This window comes from Pseudopodoces humilis, chromosome 14 (assembly GCF_049639895.1).
Source record: "Pseudopodoces humilis isolate 2021_Gansu_Grassland_sample_001 chromosome 14, ASM4963989v1, whole genome shotgun sequence".
NCBI classification, from domain to species: Eukaryota; Metazoa; Chordata; class Aves; order Passeriformes; family Paridae; genus Pseudopodoces; species Pseudopodoces humilis.
Window position 1 is genome coordinate 7435682 of NC_142213.1, and position 24580 is coordinate 7460261.

Sequence of the window (24580 nt, forward strand, 5' to 3'; positions counted from 1 at the left end):
TTGGGCTGTGCTGGGCTGTATTGAGCTGTGCTGGGCTGTGCTGGGCTGTATTGGGCTGTATTGGGTTGTGCTGGGCTGTATTGGGCTGTGCTGGGCTGTGCTGGGCTGTATTGGGCTGTGCTGGGCTGTATTGGGCTGTGCTGGGCTGTGCTGTGCTGTATTGGGCTGTGCTGGGCTGTATTGGGCTGTGCTGGGCTGTATTGGGCTGTGCTGGGCTGTGCTGGGCTGTATTGGCCTGTGCTGGGCTGTATTGGCCTGTGCTGGGCTGTATTGGGCTGTGCTGGGCTGTATTGAGCTGTGCTGGGCTGTGCTGGGCTGTATTGGGCTGTATTGGGTTGTGCTGGGCTGTATTGGGCTGTGCTGGGCTGTGCTGGGCTGTATTGGGCTGTGCTGGGCTGTACTGGGCTGTGCTGGGCTGTATTGGGCTGTGCTGGGCTGTATTGGGCTGTGCTGGGCTGTGCTGTGCTGTATTGGGCTGTGCTGGGCTGTACTGGGCTGTGCTGGGCTGTGCTGGGCTGTATTGGGCTGTACTGGGCTGTACTGGGCTGTGCTGGGCTGTATTGGGCTGTGCTGGGCTGTATTGGGCTGTGCTGGGCTGTGCTGGGATGTATTGGGCTGTGCTGGGCTGTGCTGGGCTGTATTGGCCTGTGCTGGGCTGTGCTGGGCTGTGCTGGGATGTATTGGGCTGTGCTGGGCTGTGCTGGGCTGTATTGGCCTGTGCTGGGCTGTGCTGGGATGTATTGGGCTGTGCTGGGCTGTGCTGGGCTGTATTGGGCTGTGCTGGGCTGTACTGGGCTGCAGTAGGCTGTACTGGGGTATGGAGGATTCAGCTAGGACATGGTGGGGCTGTATTAGGCTGTGCAGGACCATCCTGTACCAAGCTGTTCTTGGCCATACTGGCACATACAGGACGGTACTGCACAGGCTGTACAGTGCTGTACTAGAGCTGTATAGGATTGCACTGCACCACATGCAGCCATGCAAGTCTACACAGGGCAGTCTTGGGCCACAATTAGCTACACAGGATTGTAACACACCATATGGGACTCTGCAGGGATATATGGGGCTGTACTTGTCTGTACGGAGTTGTACAGGACTCTGCAGGACTGTATGGGGCTGTACTTGGTTGCCCTGTGCCATTCTCGGGTGTACAGGGCCATGTGGAACTGTAAAGGTCTGTACTGGACTGTGCTTAGCCATATAGGACTGTACAACACCACAAAGGTCTGTGTAGTGTGGTACTGGGCCATACTGAAATGTATTGAGCCACAGAGGGATGGACAGGGGTGTACTGAGCCATAATGGGCTGTGTGGGGCTGTACTGAGCCATGTACATGGGATTTTACTGGGTCATAATGGGCTGTACAGGGTTGTACTGGGCTGTACATGTCCGGATGGGACTGCACTGCACCATACTGGGCTGTACAGGCCTCAACTGGGCTGCACTGGGTAGTACAGGAGTGGGACAGGTTGCACTGGGACTCCACCAGCATCACCACCCTGGGACTGGTTTCCGAAACTGTGAGTGGTGGAAGCAACCCTTGGGATGTCCCAGAGGCTTTGGCAGGGTCTGGGATGGGTGGCTGGGAGGTAGTGTCCCCACCCAGCCTGCCTGCACTCTGCTCCCCAGGGATTTTCCAGTGTCCCTCATTCCACAGGGGCTTCCCCAAATGCATCTCTCTTCCCCACCCGGCAGCCACATCCTCTATGAATGTGTGGGGATGTCCCACTCCTCCCTGTCACCCCACAGCCCACCATGGGATGGAGAAATAGGGGCTCCAGTCTAGCAGTACTTGAATTTATTAGTAAACTGTTCTTTGGTAAATGATAAAAACTCAAGAGACCAAAGGAATGAAAACAACACCCCCGCAAAGAAAAAGAAATCATGTCATTAAATAAACCAGGCAGATGGAAAAAAAAATAGTTTCCCCCCCCACAAATGGGATTTTAGCAACCTACAGCAAACCCAAGAGCTGTTGGGGGAGCTCTGCAGTGATGGGGGCTCCCCCTTGTGCTTGTTTTCAGGGAGGAGGAGCATGGGCTGTGTGTATGGGGGTCCTACATGGGGGGCTCATTGCAGAGCACCATCTCCAGTTCCTTGCGGTAGAGTTTGCCCCCGTCGGAGAGGTTCATGATGCTCTTCCTGTAGTTGGTGAGCTGCTGGATATTCATCTCCTGCAAGGCATGGGGGGCAGTGGGGGTGGGCATCCCCTTTCTTCCCGGGGAGTGCCCAGAAGATTACACTCCCCCCAGCTCCAGTGCAGCTTCCCATGAGGATGCAGGGTCAGCACCCAGACCAGCATCTCCTGGTCCCCATAGAGCATGGACATGGAAAGATGCTGCTGGGAGAGGGGAGAAGGAACTGGGGGGCTCTGGGGGTGGCACCCAAGCTCTGCCCCCACTTACTTTCTTATTCTTCTCATACAGGTCTTTCAAAAGCGCATCCAGCTCATTCTCATCAATGAAGCCATTTCCATCCTGGATAGTGTGGGAGGGTATCAACAGCAGGAAGGACACAAGCCCTGCAATTCCCCCTTGGACATGGGCATCCCTAGACCCTCGCCCAACACAGCCAGAGGTAAACTCAGTTCTCCCACCCCAAACCAGAGCAGGGAATTGCCTCAACCAAAAGCACATGATTTGGGGTTATTTTTTGCCAAGTTATGTTTTTTTGGGTTTCCCATGAACCAGCTCCCTACCTTGTCGTAGAAGGCAAAGATGGCATTAAATTCATCCGAGGACAGCTTCATTCCCTGGGAAGTGACAAGGGACACCAAGGTATGAGAGCGGGGTTGGAGGTGCAAGCAATGGGAATGGGTTGTTTTTGTTTTATTATTACCACTAGGAGTAGTGTTATGTTACCTGAAACTTCAGAAGAAAGTTTTCTTGCACAGGCAAAAGTCTGAAAAACAAGAAGGGCAGGGAAGAGTGGGAAGCCAGCAGAAAAAGACACTTTCTTAAATCACAGTGAAGTTTTGCTCAGAAACACAAGTAAATTAAAGAGGAAAACAGTTTTCCCTGAAAGCTGGAGCAGACTCTTCCTAAATATATGCATTTCAGGTCTCTTTCCCTCCCCAGCTCTTCCTTCTCACTGCCCATGACCTTACCGGGACATCTCAGAGAGGCCCAGCTTCCCATCACCATTCATGTCGAACATCCGCAGCTGTTGGGATACAGACAGACCCTGTCACCCATCATCTCCTTCTCCCCTGCACGCCACCCATCTGAGTGCTGAGACCCCCGGTGCCCCAGGTCCCACAGTGCCCCAGGTCCCACTTACAATGGTCTGTGTGTACTCCTGCAGCTTGGGCTCATCGTACGGCCGGTTTGCCTTCTTCAGCAGGTCCGACAAGAAGCCCTGGGAGGAGAGGGTTTTGCTGGCTGTCCCCATCCCCAGCTGTCCCAGTAAGGATGTCCCACTGGCAGGGACCCAGCCCAGCCCACCCTATGCCCACAGCCCACCTTGAGCTCGTTGGCTTCGATGTAGCCGCTACGATCCGTGTCGTACCTGCGCCAAGCCTGTGGAGGGACCGCCATGAGCCTTTGCAGGGGCTCGTGTCCCCCACTCCCCCCTGACATGTGTGTGTGTCCCCATAAACCCCTGCTGAGAGTGTTCCCCACCACCCTAAAGGAGATGGGGCCACCTTACAGCTCCCACTGGTGTCACCTGTGCTCCCCTGGGGCTCGATGCTTTTGTTCAGCCCCACACCAAGAGTTTAAGCACCTTTATCATCATGTCAGTGTGCAAGACCAGGCTTTAATATTTAATAATATTTAATAATATTTAATAATATTTAATAATATTTAATAATATTTAATTGCATCCCCCAATTAGACAATAGTGCCTGCTTACCCCACCTCATGTCACGGGGTGCTCTTCTTTCAGCCTTCCCCTCCACCCAGGGTTCATGTTTCCATGTACAAGCTCCTTCCTCTCCAGGATGCTGCACATTCCTTTCCACCACCAGCTATGTTTTATTCCCCATCTGCAATTTCTCTCCCATCTGCATGGGTTCACCCCATGCAAGGGCACAGCAAGGTTGTGGGGTGGCCCAGAGCACATCCCTTGGGCACTTAGGAACAACCATGAGGGGAAGTTTACAAAAAAGGCCCAAATCCTTGCAGCTCACCTTGCCTAGAGGCTGGGATGAGGCACCCAGCTGCCCTGAGAAGTATCCAAGGGGTGCTGAGAACTGGGAAAACTCGCCACACTCCTGCTCTTCCCTAAAACAGCACTGCCTCCCAGTGCTGAGTTAATGCCAAGAGTTTTAGGGAGACCAGTGGAGGTTTGGGAAGTTCAAGCTCACAGTTGTTTTCCCAAGGTGAATCTGGATTGAATTCCCTAGGGATCCCCCAGCACAGCCTGTCCCACTCACCTCCATGAACTCTGAACTGGAGCCCACATGCTGGCGGAAACACAGCAGAAAATTCTCTTCCGTGGGCAGGATCTGGGCCAGCTGTGGGGAACACAGGCATGGTGGAATGGTGGAGAGGAAACACGAGCATGGGGTTGGAACACAAACAACCCAGGTCCAGCACTGCTCACCTCTGCCATCTCGATTTTACCATCTGCATTTTTGTCATATTTGTGCATGAACTCCTTCATCTTGTCACCCAAATTGTCCTTCTTTGAGTCCTGCCAGCAAGGAGAGAGGGGATGGGAGCACTTTCACCACTCCCTGTGCTGGTGTTCTCCCACTTTTCTCTCAGAGGAGCCCCAGTCCCACTCATCAGTGCCCAAAGGAGATGGGGCTGACATGAGCGTGAGTCTTTGGGCATGAGGGAATGGGGGAAGGAGGGAGCAAAACCAGGAGATGCTCTTACCACACCCGCCCCCTTTCTTGCACTTTCCAGTTCCTGGAAGAAATTTTCCAGTTCTTTGCCTTCAATGTAGCCATTTCCTGGGGGAGGAAAAAAATGCAGTAAGACTTCCACAGTGTCAGAGCACAGGAGGAGAGGGACAGATGCTCCCAAGGGACACAGCACTTGTTCCCTCTGCACCAGGACATGGTTCCAAGGCAACTGTGGCAGCAAAGAAATGCCAGCCAATGTTGATGCTGAGCATTACACATACTGGTGATACCCAAATTTGCCCAGGCAACACACAGCCCTGTACTTGTCCCTTGCACTCATTTGTAGGGCACAGGGGACTTCGTTCATCGTGGTCTTTGCTGCTTTTTCTATATCTGATGCTTCAATCAGATGCCTTAAATAAAGGCACTCTATCCCATGCAAGCATCTCCCAGTCAGGACTGTCTCTTCTCACCCCTCTGTGGGGGCCACAAGGGCAAAGAGGGAGCGGAGACAAAGCACCCGGCACAGCATCCCCCCCATCCTGGGTGCAGGATCAGCCCCAGGAAGAGGTGACCCCACTGCCAATCTCCAGTGTAGCCAGGAACTCCAAAAGATCCCTATCCTGTGTACCTTGCACCTCCCACTGCCAGTATCTGTGCTGAGATGTGGTTCCACTGGAACCCGGGGTATCCACAGCCCTGTCCTGCCTGTGGGATGCTTGATGGCTGGACAGCTCAGCCACACATGGCTCCCACAGTGCTTGCCCTTGGTGGCTTTTGGGGGTGGCTGCTCTGCCTGGAAGCAGCAGGGTCACATCACAGCTGGGGACAGCAGGGAAGACACTGGCTCCATGATGCTGTCAGGCTGCTGTCATCTCCCTGCCAGAAATCCTCCCTTCCAAGAACATCTGGACACAACAGAGGATGTTGCCCTTTCCCCTGAAGTACCTGGCTGAGGGATAGCCAGGACTCTTCCTTCTGAACATTTCCCCCAGGACTGCTCTGCATTTCAGCCTCTGGAGGCTTGGAGCACAGCTCCCTGCTCTGTGCCACCTTCAGCATTATCACCTGCAGGCTCCCTGGCAGCATCTGCTCCCCACTGCAGCACAGCAGCTGGAAATAACCCATCCACATCCCAGCTCGATGCACTGGGGAAGTCCCTGGGTACCTTCCTCTGTGGTGACCAGCATCCTTCCCAGGAGGGGATGAGGGGCTTGGGTGATATTGGGGTGCTGGTGTGAGCCACTGAGGTACTTGGCTTCCCACTGCTCTTCCCAGGGGCTTTGCTTTTGTGGGTACAGGAGAACCCCAAGCGGCTTTGAATTCAGTTGGGGAAAAAAGAAAAATCAACAGGAGTTTTGAACTAGGAAAAAAGAATAAGATCAAGAAAAGCTGTGGCCAGTAGCTTGGCTTCCTCCAAGCAGCAGCTTGGACAGGTCTGATCCATGTCCATAGAGCAGCGGGATATGAAGTGTCATGGAAAATCCCCTCTGGAGAGCCACAGCGAGTCCATGCAGCTCCACCTCAGAGCCTCGGGGCAGCTGTAGCTGGTAAAGTGAGGACATCAAAGACATCCAAGGGGATATCTCTGGGGCATGACAAGCCTTGAGGGGGAGCAGCTCAAGGCATGGAAGCCACTTTGAAGGGGTTTAAATGCAGGGATGAGCTTGGGTGAAGTAGTCCCATACATAGGGGAATGAACCCCAGGCCACTCCATTGGCTCAGGAAAGCAGCCAGGGCTGTTGGAGCTCCTGCCTGGTGCAGCCAAGCACTGTCCTTGTCAAGGCCACCTTCCTTCCCAATGCCTGAGTCCCTCCTCTCCTGGGCACCTGCCGTGCCGCAGCTCGACAGCCTTGCCCTGCCTGGGGGCTGTGGGCCAAGCTGGATCCGTGCCTGCTGCTGTTTTTTGGAGATGACAGAGCACATCCAAGGGCGCAGTGGGATGCGCTGCAGGGAGGCAGCTGGACACCCACATCAGGAGCTGCCCACTCCCACTGAAGTGCCACCTTCCCAACCCCTTGGTGGCTGCTCCAGTGACAGCTCCAGCAGTGACAGGGACCTGTGTCTGTGTCCCTGATGCTTTGAGGCTGCAGGGGGGGGACCCCAAAATGCAGCCAGGAGCAAGCTGAGCTCCAGTTCCGGCAGCGCAGCTGGGGAGGCTGCATGATGCAGTTCCCAGGAGGTTTTTGGTCCCCAAACCTGCCTGCAGGAACAGGAGACTCAGTGAAAGACAGGAGCTTTCCCCTGGGCTGTTGTTCCCAGCGGGCTGAGCCTCCTTCACGGCATGGGAGCGCTGGAAGAAACAGTTTCCCTACAAAACAGTGCTGGTTTTTGCATTTCCCCCCTTTTTTGGGGCTGACAGTGGTAGGAACAGGAATGTCCTGCCCAGATGTGACTCCGTGAGAAGGTGACATCCCCATAGTGGACACGGTTTTTGCCACAGCATCCCCAGGGAGAGTTTTTGTGAGGCTGGGGAGCAGGCAGGCAGAGACTGCACTCCAGACGTGGAGGGACCGTTCCTCAGCCTGCTCCGGGCGTGGGACACCCTCTCTGTCACCCCTGGCAAAGGGGTGGCTCTGGGGCCAATCTGGTGGCCACACTGCCCCCCTCCCTCCAGGTACCAAGTGTGGGGCACTGCCGAGGCATGGAGAGGGGACCGAGGGTGGACGCTGGGCACCCAGGGAAGGGCAAGACCCCCAGAGCATCACCCAGAGGTGGGATCAGCCCCGAGCGAATCCCAGCTCTCAAGGCACCCGGAGGACGTGCCAAGGAGACCCGGGATATCCCGGGCTCAGCGTCCCATGGGCTGAGGGCTCCCAGTGGGGTCCAGTTCTGGGGCTCCCGTCGGGGAGGTCCTAGGGGACCGATCGCTTCCCCGACCCCGGAGCTTCAACCGACGGGGCTGCACCCCGGAGACTCTCCATCACCCCGGAGACTCTCCATCCTGGAGTCTCTGCATCCCGGGAGCTCTCCATCACCCCGGGGGCTCACCGTTACCCCCGGGCTACGGAGGCGGAGGCTCTATCTTCTCCTCCGAGATGTCCAGGTACTCTTCACCCCCCCGCCCCATTCAGCCCCGCGTCCCCAGGGATGCTCAGCCCGCTGCCCTCCCCGCCGGTTTTTTGAGGAGCGAAGTGTCCCGCGCACCCCGGGACTGACCGTCCGCGTCGAAGTGCCGCCAGATGTCGAGGAACTGGGAGGCGGTGAGCTCGGCCAGGTGGAGGTGCGGGGCCTGCTGCGGGCCGGCCATCCCGCTCCCGATCCCGATCCCGATCCCGCTCCCGATCCCGATCCCGATCCCGCCGCTCCCGATCCCGCCGCCGCCCGCAGCCGCCTTTTATACCCGCCGCCGCCGCGCCGCCCGCCGCCGCCAGAGGGCGCCGCAGCCCCGGGACACCGGCAGGGCGCGGGGGACAGCGGGTACCGGGATACCGGGACAGGGGGATACCTGAATACCGGGAAAAAAGGTACCAGGATACCGGGACAGCGGGTACCAGGATACCGGGACAGCGGGTACCAGGATACCGGGACAGCGGGTACCAGGACAGCGGGTACCGGGATACCGGGACAGCGGGTACCAGGATACCGAGAAAAAAGGTACCAGGATACCGGGACAGTGGGACACCAGAATAATGGGACACCAAGATACCGGGACAGCAGGATACTGGGACAGTGGTACCAGGATACCGAGATAACGGGACAGTGGGGCACCAGGACAGCGGGTACCAGGATACCAGGACAGTGGGACAGCGGGACACCAGGAGAGCGGGTACTGGGATACCAGGACAGCAGGATACCCAGACACCAGGACAGCAGGATATCGAGGTATCAGGACACCAGATCAGGATATAAGAACATTGGGACACCAGGATACCGAGATACTGGGATACCAGGACATTGGCCTACCAGGACACTGGGACACCAGATTACCAGGATGCTGGGATACCAGGACACCAGGATACTGCAACACTGGGAGCAGCGCTGGGCACTGGAGTTGGCAACCTGTGCCCTGACACTTGTCCCTGCCTTGTCACTTAACCCTACTCTCTCACCTACGCTGTCCCATGACATCTACTCCTGCCCTGCGTCACCTAGCCCTGCCCTGTGCTGCTTATCCCTGTCCCACATCAGCCACCCTACTTAATGTCACCTACCCCTTTCTTGGCACCTAGCCCTGGCCTGTCACTCTGCCCTGCTGCCTCCTCCTGCCTGTCACTCCATTCCTTCTCCAAGTCCCCGCATTCCTTCCTGTGCCACCTAGCCCTACCCCAGTCACCACGTCCATGACCTGTGTCAGCACATCTCAGCTTCTGTCCACCTGCCTCATGGCAGCTTAATGGCTCATGATTTGCTGGTCCTGGCAGGAGGAGCAGGGCAATGGCAGTCCCTATGTCACCACCACTAAGGGTCCGTGCAATGGCTGCAGCAGGGTTGTCACACCCATGGCCGGAGCAAGGACAAAAAACTTGGACACTGCATCGATCTTTTGGAGAAAAAACTAAGGAATCCTCAGATCAAGGCTCTGCCATCCCTGCTGGAGCAGGTCTCCTTGGGGGATAGAAGGGATGCTCAGCCCAAAACACATTTCTCACCCTGGCTCCCCTTGCCGCTCACCAGCTCGTTGCAGGATTTTCTTTTCCCAAGTTTTCCCAAATGGCAGGGAAGTTTCCAGGCCCAAACAAAACAGCCACACATGGGGTTTGTCACTGGCTCCAGCACAGCCTGCCCAGGGGAAGCGTTGCCATGGCTACAGAGAAAAAAAAAATAAATTCAGATCCAGCAAGAAGGCTGAGCCGGTGGAAGTGCTTAATTAAAGATGAGAAGGCATCAGGGAAGTTCAGATGTGTGCAGAGCGGGGACGCAGTTGGCAGCAGGCAGCTGCTGGCAGCTATCCAGAGCGCTGCCCATCCTGCCGCGTGCTGGTGCCTCTTATTTTTGTCCTTTGGCTGGAAGAACAGGGGGGTGAGGTTCTCCCTCTAAATGGCAGGGGCCTGGAGGAGCTCAGTGCAGGGGAGATGGAGCCACGCCTGTCTCAAATGCTGTGTGAGGCTGAAGCAGGGCAGGACACAGGACCTCAGGCATGGGAAGAGATGCTGTGCCAGCATCCCATGAGGAAAGCCACGCTGGGACACCGAGCACTGTGATGGCCTTCTCCTCTTCCCTGCTGCACAATGCAGCCTTCAGGCATACAAGGGTGTCCTGTGTATTCCATTCACATTTCCTGTGGTTTGGCACAGAAATTAGTCCAAAATAGCTTCTTTTTTCCATTACTGCAGCACAATTTTCCCCAGCAGAGTCCATTGCTTTGCTGTCCCACTCCCTCCAGAGCAGATTTTTCTTGGGGGCTGAGAGGGGACATTCACTGCTTCTGCAGGGCTGGGTTTAGGGATGTGTCCCCAGTTGTGCCCAAGCAGGGGAGAGAATGGGCACAGGGACCAACATTGGTCCATGATCTGCTCCACAGGGAGCACAGCTCCAGCCCAGCACACGGATGGCTCTGGGTCACCGTCACATTCATGCTGCTCCATGACACCCATCTCTCTGCTAACAAAGAGCCAAGGTTGCTCCAAGTTGGGGCCTGGGAGCAATATTTGGGCTCCAAGTGTACTCCCTGCCTTCTCTGGGAAAATGCTTCCCCAAGCTGCCTCTCTGAAGCAGCTGGTGGGGCAAGAGGGTCCCATTGTTGTAGGAAGGGATTTGCTAAGATTGAGAAAGACTTTTAGAGAGGGCTGTGAAGTTTCAGGAAAGGAAGCAGTGGTGGTTGTGCTGCTGTTTGAAGCCATCTCCCACATGGCTGTCCAGGCACTGGGGATGTCCCTTCTGTGGGAGAAAAGGCTGGATGGTTCCCTCAGGAAAAAGTTCTTCACCCAGAGGGTTGTTGGGCACTGGAACAGACTCCCCAGAGAAGTAGCCACAGCACCAACCCTGACAGAGTTTAGGAAACATTTGGACAACACTCTCAGGCACATGATGGGATTCTTGGGATGTCCTGTGCAGCACCAGGAGTTGGACGTGATGGTCCTTGTGGGTCCAGCTCAGGACAGTCTATGATTCAACCTGAATATGCCGTCAGATTTTGGAAAGAACAGACCATCATGCTACTTACAGAGCCAGGACTTAATTCAGCAACACACTGAGATCAGCCCACTGCTGTGACCCACATCGCTCCCCCCTGCTCTGCACATTCAGCACAGCAGGGGAGAGTTTAGTTCTTTCCTGCAAATGAAATTCTTGCAGTGAAGACCTAAAGCTTTTGGAAAAAATTCCAAACAACACACCACTATAGCAGAATCCTCTTAATTCAACTGCAGGTTTTCAATAAAGGGAAACATCTAAGGGAATTTTGATAACTTGAAAGCAAGGCACACACTCACTGCTGAGCTGAGACAGCACAGGTTTTTAAAAGCTTTCTGATTTACTTTTAAATAGGAAAGAATGCAAAAGGCAAACCTCACATTAAAAAAAAAATATAGTGGGAAACCAAGGCTTGCAAAGGAAACAGGATGAATCACATCATCAGATTTTTTTGGGTCACAGGGTTGTTTCTCAGATAAGTGCAGAGATCTCTACTTAAACACTCATGATATGGTCCAACCAAGGGCTGTAGCAGAGGTTTCTCCTCTTGGCCTCATACTTTTATGTGAATCTCACATGAAGGCATCAATATAACACCTCTGTCTTCTCCAGGGGACTGGAAACAGCAGGACTGTGTAATCTGGAAAGTTTTCTCTGGGCTGTTTAGCAAGGATACAGGAAAGGCTGGCACAGAGGATGAAGCAGTCTGGCTCACGAGTCCGTGGCTGTGAGTGAGTAAAGGAGGAGCTGTGCCAGCTCTGCCCTGCACTGACACAGGTGTTCCATGTGTCCCTTTGGCACAGGTACAGCCACATGGGACAGCCCGTGCTGGTGGCATTCCCTAATCAGGCAGCACATGGGCTCACTGCCAACCACAGCACTGAGAAAGCCAGGATCATCATGTCATTTGGGGCTCTTTTGCCACTTGCCAGGTGCCTCAGCTTTTCATGCATCTTTCAGCTTATCCCTATGACCACAATGCCCTGGACTTCAGAAGCAGGTAAGTGGCACAGAGAACAGGAATGAAGAAAGCTGAGGTTGTCATTTCAGCTATGGACACTGCCAGAAACCACCAAAAGCACTAAACAAAAGGCAGAGCATCAAGGGGACTGTGTCTTCCCTCCAGCATAGATGACTTGTTGCCCTGGCACTACCACAGCCCTCTGCACTTTCCAGCTGCTCTGAAGTTAAGTTGAGGTACTTTGGTTCTTGGTATTTTTTCCATAAGTCTGTCAGCCTAGTGGGATCTGTAAGAAATGCCTGTGCCAAGTGCTGGTCAAATGTTGGTCCTGCTTATCCTGAGCTTTGAGTTCTGGTCCCCCAGGGATGTGGTGCTCTGGGGACTCCCTGGGTTATCCTCCAGCCTGGGGGTTGGATTTACAGGGAGCAGCTAAGCACCTCCTTTCTTTCTAACCCGTGGCATTGGCACAGCAAACAAAAACACAGTTTTCAGGATCACAGCAGGTTTTATTCCCTCACAGTTCCTTCCCTACACATCTTATCCATCTTGCATCACTGTATTTCAGTCTTCTGAAATTCATCAGCATTAAAAAAACCACAAAATTGTATTAAAAGTATCTCCAAAGCCAGATGAGCTCACTGTGTTAATTTTTGTCTTTCCCCTCTTGCCTGCAAATGAACAAGGTCCTTTCCAAAGTGCCCAGGGCATTTTCCTCTTACCATTGACAGGTAAAAAACTGGGATGCTCATGCAAAGTTTGGGCCATCCAAGCCAGCTCTGGGCAGCTGAAAGAAGAGCCCCAAACTATTTAAGGGCTCAGATGAAATTTAGATTTTTTTAAAAATTTTTAAATAGACATAATTTGCTGAAGACTTAGCAGTATGGTGATTTTTAGGTTAAATTTTAAGTTGCGTTTCAGCTGTATTCAGACACAAGAGCACGGTATCTGCCTCCGGTGCAGCTGGAGAGAGGAGCAGACCTGGCCTGCTGAAAGCAGGTGTTGATGCCAAGCTCCTCATCATCTCAAACCCTGCCTGAGAAGTACCAGCACAACAGCAGGGTTTTTTGGATGCTTCCCTTCACATCCCAGCCCAGCCTGACTCTGATTAATTAATGGAGTCTGCTGAAATCCCAGCCTTAGCTACTCTGGCTGCTGCTAGCTACAGCGAGCTGCACAGCTGCCTTCCTCTCCCACTTGAGAGACTTTGTATTTACCAAGTATTAATTAGATGAATGTGAAGCACCATTTTCTAGGCAGGGGAAATGATCTGCTCTCTCCCTGCCCTGTAACAAGCTCATACTGGGACAAGTCTGAAAAGGGAGCAGGTAGAAGTGGTTCCTTCTTGCTCTGCACATCTGCCACTTTTCATATTTCCCTGCTTGTGCAGGCAAGCACTTCACTCCTGCCTGATCTGGAAAGGGAACGGCATTATTGCTAAAGATGGAGCTGGCGCCTCTTTCCCTTTGCAGATTACCACCAGAGCTGGTCCCAGAGACTGTCCTGACAGTCAGACACACCAAATGGGAAGAGCTGCTGTCTCTGAGGGCTCCTCCAAGTGCCAAGAGCTGCTGAACAAATGACTCTGCCAGGAGAGCACAAGCAATGAATCCTTCCTTTCCACAAGTCCTCCAGACCAGGCTGGGCAGATATTTCTCAGGGCTGACCACAGGTAACATTGCCCAGGAGGACACAAGGGAGCCACCCCAAGATCTCCCCTACACCTGAAATGCTACCATTTAATGGAAAATATTCACAGCACAACTGTTCCTCCTGGTGGCAACATCTGCACCATGGATACTGCAGCTGACTCCAGTAATTGCAGCATGAAAGGCTTCAAGCAAATACCCATCTGGAAAAAATGGAAGAAATGTCATGGAAGGCTGAAGGCTGTGACAGAGGGTGAGCGTCAATGGTAAACAACTGGTCAGCTAAATTTAGGAAGGCAGGTTGGGAGCTCTCCACGACCGGCTGGGCGTCTTCAGTTCAGACCACTGAGTCAACTAAAAACATTTAGCTATGACAGTGATGGGCTTTATAGAGAACTACAAGATAAATGAAGGGAAAAAGGTTGTCTAATAATTACCATCACTGTTTCACATCCAGCTGCATCCACAGCTCAGTTTGACCTTTGAGGAACAATGAATAATGCACTGTTCCGGTGAATGTTCCCCCTTTCTTGTCAGACCGTCAGCACACTGGTAAGGGAGAACCTCTCCTGTTTGTCCTTTACTCACTGCTTGGTCCAATTTCTTTATTTAAGAGGACCAAGAAAGTCCCAGAAAAATATCACACCTGTTTCAAAATATTTCCCCTGTAATTTCACATTGCTAAAATTTATAAACCATTGGTGCTCCAAAATCTGTTGCAGGGACAGCAGCAAAGCTCATGTGAAACATGGGATCAAACTGATCTCTCTGTTTTTGGGCACCAACAGGAAATCAGTCTGCAGTACGGAAGCCACTGATCTCCAAGACATCCAGAAACTGATCAAAACCAGGGAGAGATAAACCTGGATTCTGTTTCCAGCTTGGCAATGTTTACATGGTGCACAGGTAAGCCATTCCTTGTACTGAGCTGAATTTTCACATCCTGATAAATTGGGCAATGAAACAGATAGAGAGGTGTGAGGGGTTCTGGGGCTGTGCTGCATTGTAGCAAACAGCTACCAGCTCTGCAGCTGGTCATGAGGAGCCAAGGATAAGGAAAGAGATGGCTTTCTGGGAGACCTTCTGGGAGGAGAAGGTCGCACAACCCCATAGAATTGCAGTGGTTTTCCAAGCTGTAAAATCAATTGCAATTCACCTGCTCTGCACCATTGCTTGTCCGAGGCAGATCTCATCTTTAGTCTGGCCCATTTCATGTATTCAAAACTCAGTCTTGTGGGCTTCCACTGGCTTCAGACCAGGCCCTACCAAAGCAGGCCCAGCAGGCACCAAGCCCCACAGCCAACTCTTGACCTGGCTCATGTGCAAAGGGGAGCAGAGATTTGGGGCAGGAGGGTGCAGGAGAGACAGCTGGAGGTCACAGTATCTGGGGCTCTGCTGACTGGGGTTTGGGAATGTGCTGGACTGTTGACAGTAAGCTGTTTTGGTCCCTGGCTACTAACAAGGGGATCATTCTGGCAAAATTCAAAGTGAACCTCTGCACCTGATCAGATAAAGCACAAAGATCAAAAGGTCTATTTAAAATCATGAGAGAAAGGGACAGTCCCACGACCAGCTCTCTCCCAACACTTGGTAGTGTTCACACACGTTATGATATGAAGGATTAATGGCTGGAGGTCATGGAGAGTTTGTGTTTTCCCCCAGCTTCCCAAGGAGGTGTGTGACCAGCTTCTGCAGGGCCTCAGCCCGGACCACTGAGATGCGCAGCACTTCCTCGTGGTTGGCTTTCTCTTGGCTGTTGTAGCTCATCACCACTTTGTTGGTGATGAGGGAGATCCCAAGGACTCGGAGGCTGCAATGCCTGGCTACAATTACCTCTGGGACAGTGCTCATGCCTACAGTAGGAGAGGAAAGGACCAGAATGAGTCAGGTTTTACACCAAAACAAGATCTCTCCAAGGCTGCAACCCACGATTCTACCTCCAAGCACATGCCCTTGTCTCTTTCCCCCCAGGTCTGTGTCTGAACTCTGAAACAGTTAAAGGCTGTGATATGTACAAGGCTCAAATAGCTGCAGCACTACAGTTACAACTCTGCTCAGCACAATAAGCCACCTGCATTTGATCCTTGTGACTTAGCTCCCTCCTCAAGGTGTGTCAGACTGCTTGCAGGCTTGCTAAGGAAGTACTGATGTGCTGTGTCATTTGGATCTTCCTTGGCTAAAATAGATGTTGCAAATAAAAATGGCTCTGAGGGGAGCTGAGCTCCTTTCCTCACACACAATGAATCTGGAGGTATTAATAAACAGATTTCCATGAGCCAGGGGTCATGGAAGGAATGGTAGCTGGAGGAATCATATATATCGTGGCACTTAGTTTTCTTGTACACAGTTGGGAAGGTATCCATTATTACCATCCCTAAACAAGACTCATAAGGAGGGCTGGTTTGTAGAGAAAAAGCACAGTGAAAATCTTTACAATGTCAGAATTAGAAGAAAAATACTTCATTTTTATTGGGCACTACTCAGTCCTCCTGAAGTGGAGCCATCTGAGCATGAGAGTTTATGTTTGAGAAATAAACACAAAAGTTGTACTGGGATCCCTGTCCTGTGCAGCTGAAAGCACAGGGACTTTCTGCAGATCCTCCCAGGAGCTGCACTAAGCCACTGCAGAATGAAGCAGAAATGCACAGAGCTCATTTCTCCAGCCCCAGGAGACTTAGAGAGTCAAAGACTGAAGCAAGTCAGCCTTGAGCAGAATTAACTAACTGTTCAATCCACGTGCCCAAAGAACGCTGGCAGCCCAGCCTGGCAGCTCACCCACAGCATCAGCTCCCAGCGCCTGCAGCAGGCGGCACTCAGCGATGGTCTCGTAGCAGGGCCCAGGCAGCAGGCAGTACACTCCTTCCCTGGTGAAGCTCAGGAACCCCAGCTCCTGTGCACTCTCCATTGCAAGGCTGAGCAGATCTTGTTCATAAGCATCTGACATGCAGGGAAACCTCACTCCAAACCTGAAAGGCAGTAAAGGACACAGTCGTGTGATAGTGCTACTGCTCCCTCTGTCAGAGTCCAGGGATGGTCATTCTTTGCAGAAAAGGGAAGTGTTAAGGGCAGACCTGCCATGGATGCAATCACTCCATTCTGCTCTTATCATCAGGTAATTCTGCCATCAGTCATGGAATAATTTGGGTTGGAAAGGACCTTCAAAGGCCATCTCATCAAAACCCATGCAGTGAGCAGGGACATCTTCAGCTAGATCAGGATGCTCAGAGTCCTGTCCCACCTGACCTTGAATGTTTCCAGGAATGGGGCACCTACCTGGACATGATATTCCTGCTAGATCTCATCACCCAAGACTGTCAGCACACAGAGGTTATGGATGTTGGAAGGTCTGGCACTACTTCCCTATTGCAGGAACCCTTTCAGGTCTTTCAAGGGCTCCTCTCTCTAGGGAACACTATGGCCAGTTCTCTCTCTCCCCAGTGACTGCTCATGATGACTTTTGAACATTCCCCACCACACAGCTGCTGCTCTTTGGGTACCCTGAGGCACAGAGTCCCACAGGCTGTCCCTGGTGGGGGTTTGAGCATCAGTCCTTACATTTAAGGCCCATCACAGCAGGCTGCTACTTTACATCCTGGAGCTCCAAGGCCATATTTCATGTAGCATTCATCTTCTGCTTCAAGACTGGGTCTCTTGCTTTAGATCTCAAAATAGCATCTCAGTCCTGCTCCTGATAGAGTGAATCTTACTCTTGACTCAAGGAGAGCAGAAGTACATGGCAAAGATTGTTATGCTGCCACTGAGGAAACCTGGAAAATAAACTCCCAGCCATGTTCATCAACCAGTTCAGTAGGAGTGGACCAGGTCCCTCTTTTATGCTATTAAAGCTTCTGCTTTTTTACATGTTCTTCCAGCTGAATGCTTAGGGCAGCAGCTAGCTTATTTTGTTTTTATAAACACTAAATATTATATAAATAAAAACACATTTTCTCTTCTGGTCTAAGGTAATAAGTATTCATCACCATGAAAATTGCATCCCTTTTCTGAAGGATGGCCAGCAATGCAGAAACCCAATCTCTAATTTATTAAAAAAATATTATTTCCACATCACTTCATTGCCTCTAGTTTTGCTCTGTTGTACTTAGATAAATTCTTGCTGGTAGCTCAGCTGGACAGGATTTTAGGAGTTTGCTCAGTTAAATCTTTGCAATACTTTGAAACCTGATTCATAAAGACCTTTTACCCATTTTGATGCCTTGGTCAGCAGTACAAAAATCACCTCCCAGAGCACTGCAGTCTTCACCAAGAAGCTGCTTTTGGGAGGCAATGAGGCAGCTCTGCTGCCTTTGAACGTTGTCCAGATGCTGTTGTTTGATTGGAATTTCTCCTCCTGCTCCAGAGCAATTATGCAAGTCCAGAGAGCTTTAAACACTCCATGTGGCTGCTCTGCTTTTGATCACTTTCCTCCAACCCACGGCAATACCTACGAAAATGTAAAGATGTTCCACTTCAGATGGGTACTGTCCTCTTCCCATGGAATCGCAGCACAGTGATTATTTCTCCTGAGGCAGCTGCCAGCACCTTTCAGATTCTTTCAGAAGTGAGAGCCAGGTCTGCTGCTACATCAGAAGGAACTAAGTGAAAACCAGGCAGGCCATCTTACTCTCAGCAGAACTTTCTCTCTGGAAAGATCCGAGGACAATCCAGATGCCTGCCCTGCAAACATGTCCATTTTTGAAGATGGGCCTTCCACCTTAACAGTCTGATAGTGTATTGGAAGGATTTTGGGATCAGAAATTCAATTTGGAAGGGATCTCAGGGTCACCTAGTCCAGCATCCTGCTCAAAGCAAATCCACATCTGGTGGCACCTGCAGTTCAGAGGTGAGGATATATTAGAAGTTCCTCTCTGCACCCTCCATAAGGTAAAGATTCTGCTACACAGCCAGTACAGGAAACCTGACTTTCCAGTTCAGCCAGCAGCAGGTTGCTCTTGTAGATCTCAAGGTCTCTGGATACAGCAATGATGATCAGGAAATTTATTAATCTTTGCTCTGCCCTCCACTTACTGCCTGGCCTCTGCTGTACCCATTCCATCACACCAGAGACTGCTGTTGACAAACCCAGGCTGGATTCACAGCCTGTTCACTGATTGCTCAGTGAAGAGGAACCAACAGAGAGAGGGGCTGATAAGAAGAGGAGCAGTGGGTGTCTTTAGCAGATGGTACAGCTGGTCATGTCAGGAGAAGGATCAGAAGCCTACTTGTACAAAACAAAAGCTTCTGGGGGTTTGTGTGTAAACTCCTTGTAGGCTTGTAAAAACAAGCAACAGCCAAGGGAAGGCAGGGCAGGTGGCCCAGCACACACAGCTATTGCTGTAAGTCTTCCCTTGTGGTTACCTGGAGCCAAACTCTACCTCCCAGTAAATATTTGTCAGTAGGCACAACTGGTAGTCCCAGCCCATGGCTGAAGGAAGAAAGGATTAGTTGGTAACAATGGACCAGATGCCTTCTTACCTCTCATCATTTGGTCCACGCAGGGGATTCTGCCCTCCCAAGCCAAACAAGCTGATGTGATCCCTTATGAACATGATGTCCCCCACGTGGAAGTGAGGATTCAGTCCTCCAGCAGCATTTGTGACAATCAAGATCTCCACCCCCAGGAGAAAGAACACCCTGATGGGAAAGGTGACCTACAAGAACCAAAAGCATTTGTGCAATGAATATCACAGTCAGCAAACAGCTACTGCTCCTACTACCTTTGTAATATCATGATTTGTGGATGCAGAAAGTCCACATATGGAGACAAAACAACCTTCTTCAATTTTAAACATTCCTCTAATTTAAATAGAATATTAATGCTTTTTAAACAAATTTAACAATTGCAATGAAACAAAATCTTGCATTAAAATCCAAGACCACATTTCCTACAGATGCACTAAGGTCAAATAAAGGTGGTACAGAAAGAACATGCAGATAGTTTTTGCTCACTGCCAAGGTCTTGCAGAGATCAAACCACTGTGCTGATTGAAGTAACTACTTATGCACATGTACTTGGAGAGTAATCCAAAGTTAAGGAACAATTGGGAGCTGGAGAAAAAAAATGTAAGAAGTTTGATTTTGATGAGTTGTAAAGGAATTCAGATGATACCTGCCATCAATCAAATGCTATTGTGAGCAAAAAAATTCCTAATGGACATCACTTCTTCAAGAAATGAATTAATTTTAATAGACAAACATGTCTTGATAAAACTAGTTTTGTACTGAGTGATTTTAAAATAGTTGTTTTTCCATAAGAAGTTAAGTGGTGCCAAAATTACAATTTATATCCAAATGCAAACAGCCTCTATGCAAAAAGGAAAATCTCAGAGCTATCCAAATAAAAAAAAAAAGAGCCAATAAATAAATATTATTGTTGTTTTCTAGGAGAAAAGCACATATCTGCATGGGAGGTAACATAAATGTCCACACATTCCAGTATGTTAGCTGGGAAATTCCAGTATGTAAGCTGAGTTCTCAGGCTTATAGCAGCTTGCAGTAGCCTGGGAACGTTTCTAGGTAAAAAAAAAATGCTGTAAACTATACAAATGCAATAGAAGATTAAAATAGATTATTCTTATTGAAGTTTTCTGGTTGCTGATTTAAATCATGATTAAACTGACCAAGTTAAAGCATGTAAATTAATCTGCCTTCTATGATAAACTATTTCTCCCTGCGAGAGTAGCAGGGTCAGCCAATTTGTGTGGCTGTGCAGCATCACATTCACCCAGCAGAAGCCAACCGCTTCTTGGTTTGAACTCCCAATTTTATTTTTTGGGGGCAGATCTGAAATCTAAGAAAGACTCATTTCAAAGCAATGTAAGTTCATTGCAAGAGCTAACATCCTGCAGCTAGATAGCAAGGCAAGCAGTCACTTCTGCAGCTTTTACAACACATCTCCCCTACGTGAATATTTTCCATAAGGAGAACTCACCATGCTGAAAGAGTAGCCTTCATAAGAGTGGAAACGTCCCTGCATGCACACACAGGGCTGTCCATTCAGCTCCCCAAACACCAACCTGCCAACATGCCCTGCCACTGGAAATTAACAGAGTGTCATTTTAGTTACAGGTCTCAAGGACTTGGACTTAAGAGGGATCTGTTAGTTGATTTTGTTTTATGGCAGGGCCAAGCACTGCAAAAGCAGGAGCTGGAAATGAAATAAATAAACACATATTTCTGTGCTATGATATTTATGGGTTTTTTTAGGGTTGAACACACATTTCACCAGTGTGGGACTGGTTTGCAGACTTGAGTGATCCCTGTGTGAGGAGGCTCTGCTGCAGGCTGCTGGTGGGTGGGGTGCTGATGCCCTGGGCTGTGCTCACCCGTGCTCCGTGGGAAGTGAGGGATGTCCTCATACAGGAAGACTGTCTTGTTATCCAACACATCAGCCAGACCTCCCAGCCCAGACCCGCAGATGATGGCGATCCTGGGCCGCTGGGCAGCACGGGCACGCAACCAATCTGCTGTTTCCTTGTACACCTCGTAGCTATTTCTGCAGGAGGAGAACAGGTCTGTGAGACTATCAGCCCATTCAAAGAACAAGCTTCAAAAGGTAAAAGTACTGAAAAGGTGCAGAGAAAAAGAGATTTCATTAAGACTATAATAATAGAAGCTTCACTGCTATTATTGAAGATGCATCACTTTTAATCTCATGTATTTTATCCTTGACTATGGGGAAATAATTTGAATCCCCTTAGCTGGTTTCATTCTGTAGATGAAGAATGGCTAATGATACCTAGATCACAGAAATGTCACAAGGCATAACCACTCCTGCTTCTGATGGGCTCTGGTCTCTGCTGAGTTCCTGAAGAAAGGCAAAAGCACAGTTACACTGATAAATTCCAACCGATATGAGTGTTCATAGCGATGTCCAGCCCATGATGAGGAAATCCAAGTGCGTGGATTGTCTCTGAAGAACCTGAACAACACAGTTGGAGTGCTGTGCTGATGAAGGAGTAGACACTGTCATCTGCAGTGGGTAAAGATTCAGGTAAACTTCTGAGACATGGGTCAAGCATCATCTACAGAGATGGAAAAGCCAATCCTGTAAGTGTTGAGTGCCATCAGCTCCCACCACTTCCATCTAGGCTGGTAGCACATGTCAGACACCCACCTTCTCGATACCTCGTGCCTTCAGAACAGAAGGATAAACATGGAGACCTTACTCAGCCTCTTCTCTCCCACAGAGTGGGAATGGGATCACACCTGCAGGCCACACATAGCCAAGAGGCCCAATGACATCGGTCTCCATCAAAACAAGTGAAAGCTAGGAATTTGGGCTCCAGAGCTTAGATTGATTCAAGAGGGGGACTCAGCAAATACCTTGGGTAAAAAAAGTCTTATCCAGAAGGGAGCCCCATTGCCTGAAGGAGGGACAGAAGTTGGCATTACAGTGCCTGTATATCTGTCTCATGGGAAGGGAGAAGAGTTCAACTTTTAACCTCTCAGCCCAGTATTCAGATGCCTTAATCACAGTTTTGAAACACGATCAATAGCAAAATAATCTTATAATCCTCTTTCCAATAGGACAATGCAGATACTTTCTGAAAGTCAATATCAAGGTTGATTGGAAGCTATCCTCAAAAGCAGGGGTCCTAATAGCAGATCTTGGAAGCAACTCAATCATTACCATCGATGAGTAGAATTAATGATTGTACATGGTAGAGGACTGGGTCCTGGAGTGAACCAACACAAGAAGGGGCACTTTTCTCTATATGAAAAGTTGATCTGATTATTGAAAGGTGAGAAAATCAGATACTGTGAGGCTGCAGGTGATGTAAAATTGACTGGAGGTGCTGATAAGCAGTCACTGTCTGTCCAGGAATGTTTATTTTGGTTTTTTTTTTATCATGTCTCTTGTTTCAAGAGGTAAACCTTAATAATGCTGTGATGCTGCTCTCAGCAGTCTTAGAGGACAGACAGAAAAGCTTTCAAAGTGGTGCTCCTCACTCCAGGAGGTCTCAGGCCACTAAAAGGACTTGACTGTCCATGTACAACTGGTTCCACCAACTAAAGTACCAGATATTGAAACAAAGGTTCTCAATTCTATGCTTTTTCTTTCTTTACACTGACAGGGTCAATAGTTATTGCACAGGTGTTTTCTGTAAGCATTTAATCTCTTAGCTGTCTAGTTATTACTGTAAGTCTTATCCAGCATATGATACATCAAACTTATGGTCCTAGTTACAAACTGTGACATCAAAAATACCCAAAAATGTCATAAACCTGCAATCCAATAGGAAGAAATAACTTCCATACACATAGATTAAAATGAAGAGTCATACTTAGCTGAAGTACTTTTCAAAGGAAAGGTTTGGAAATGAGAGAGTTTATTTACCATCACATACTGAATTTTCTAAGTGTATCATGAGCTCTTGAAATAAGCAGGAGCTGTGAAAGTGACATTAATAAAGACTACATTTGACTATGTTATCACTTGCTCCCAGACAAAAGATTTAAAAGTGCTTTACATACATTAATGAGCATTTCCCCCCAATTTCTCTGTTGAATAACTGTAATCCTTGTTTAGAAATTCAAGGGAACCAAGAGAATTTATATGTAATACCCAAGCTTTTGACATACCTGTGCCAGGCATGAGGAAAGAACAAGGTCACCAGGATCTGCTCTTCCTCATGACCATAATACTGCTTGTTTCAGTTTTGTTGTTTTTTTTAAAGTGCATAAACCATTTCAAAATAACATTAAAGAATGGATATTATTCCTATATCCTCAAAAATTTTAGGAATGTGGGATGGAACCCATTCAATGTCTGCTGAAGACATCAGGAGTGACTGAGCTATGCCAAGTTATAGTAATTTTTTTTCCTTTTAAACAGAAGATATTAAAATACTTCTTAACCAAAGAAGTAAATCTCCAGTGCTGCATATGTTTCCTGCCTGAAAGGAGCTCCAGCAAGTGCACAGGGGCCTGGCAGAGCCCTGTCCATCCCTAAGGCTTTGGGCACATCAGAGCTGTCCCCAGTGCTGACAGCACAGCAAGGCCAAAATTAATCTGCTTGCAGTATTTAGCTTTCAGAAACTTTATGGATGATATCAAAGGGACTGGCAAGCACTGATAATTTCTGAATGCAAGGGAGATACCTGCTCAGCAGGAGCAAAGGGGGAGTTTGACCTGTGGGTCACCAAACAGAGTGTTCGGCCTGGAATTGCATGAGCACAAGGCCTGTGCAAGCTTTTTGACAGCTTGAATTAATACATGTAGCACAAAGGCCCCTCTAGCTGTTCTAACAATGCACACCTAATAATAGTGCTCAGTAGCATCGCTTTGGATTAAATCACAGGATCAGCTAAAAACACAATCCCCTTTATTGTGATTGCTGTCATCCACTGGAGAAACGCATCTGTTGCAAAACACGGGACTGTCACCAGTGACAGATCCTTTATGGCATGAAAAGAACCCCACCCTTATTGTGATTCTAAGTTGGCTGAAAGCAAATCCATGTAGAAAAGCAGACATATCCAAATAAACAGCTAAAGCATTATGTTTGGGGGCACACAGCCATATGCATTCACAGTCAGTGCCTCTCCACAGGAGATATTTGCCTCTTCTGGCCCGTAACCTCTCCCAAGGTCACCTATTCGCTGCCATATTTCATAATACCAGCACCTGCACAGGCAGATGGCCAGATTCCTCTCCAATAATAAGATGTTTACTTCTGAGCAGCCTTTGTCTGACATTTATTGAGTGCCCGGCGGAAAGAAAACAAGGTGAGGAAAAGCGATGTAATTTTTGTTAGCCCCATCCAACTTGGACATCTGTGCATCCCCTATTTCACAGCACCTTACCTGTCTTCCTCAGCATAGGCCATCCTCCTCCTCTCTGGTTAACCAAAAGAAGGGGATGGTTGCTGGAAATGGATCTGCAGGGTTTTATTTGAGCTATAGAGATCTCAGGCCTATTGAACCTGCAGAAGCTGCTGCTGTCTCCGGCAGTGAGTCAGGGAGGTGTGTCCCAGCTTCTCCCTGCTGTCCCCTGAGCATCTCTAATCCCCGAGTAGGAGTGGCATGGTCAGTACATCTGCTTTTCTGGCCTCACCCCACATGACACACATGCTCTAGAGCTCTGCAGAAAGCTTACATGCATGC

At 49.7% G+C, this 24580-nt stretch overlaps 2 protein-coding genes and 1 long non-coding RNA gene across 3 annotated transcripts; 1 reads left to right on the plus strand and 2 right to left on the minus strand.

Annotated features, from left to right (window-relative positions):
• Positions 1-1782: 1782 nt before the first annotated feature.
• On the minus strand, positions 1783-8090 carry CALB2 (calbindin 2). The gene is made up of 11 exons (XM_005526294.3): positions 7953-8090; positions 4825-4901; positions 4547-4636; positions 4377-4457; positions 3463-3519; positions 3281-3358; positions 3108-3163; positions 2863-2902; positions 2700-2753; positions 2407-2478; positions 1783-2175 (listed from the first exon to the last, which is right to left on the minus strand). Exons 1-11 carry the CDS (start codon positions 8041-8043, stop codon positions 2059-2061), a joined length of 813 nt encoding a protein of 270 aa, XP_005526351.1. The 5' UTR covers positions 8044-8090; the 3' UTR covers positions 1783-2058.
• On the plus strand, positions 2491-2971 carry LOC148183140 (uncharacterized). Its single transcript, XR_015773757.1, has 3 exons — positions 2491-2578; positions 2692-2778; positions 2895-2971. It is a non-coding gene; the product is annotated as an uncharacterized LOC148183140 (long non-coding RNA).
• Positions 8091-15093: 7003 nt separating the features above from the next.
• On the minus strand, positions 15094-24309 carry PNP (purine nucleoside phosphorylase). Its single transcript, XM_005526423.2, has 6 exons — positions 24281-24309; positions 20798-20967; positions 20404-20507; positions 18948-19123; positions 16251-16441; positions 15094-15328 (listed from the first exon to the last, which is right to left on the minus strand). The coding sequence occupies exons 1-6, from the start codon at positions 24301-24303 to the stop codon at positions 15111-15113; spliced, it is 882 nt and encodes a 293-aa protein (XP_005526480.2). The 5' UTR covers positions 24304-24309; the 3' UTR covers positions 15094-15110.
• Between the last annotated feature and the right edge of the window lie 271 nt (positions 24310-24580).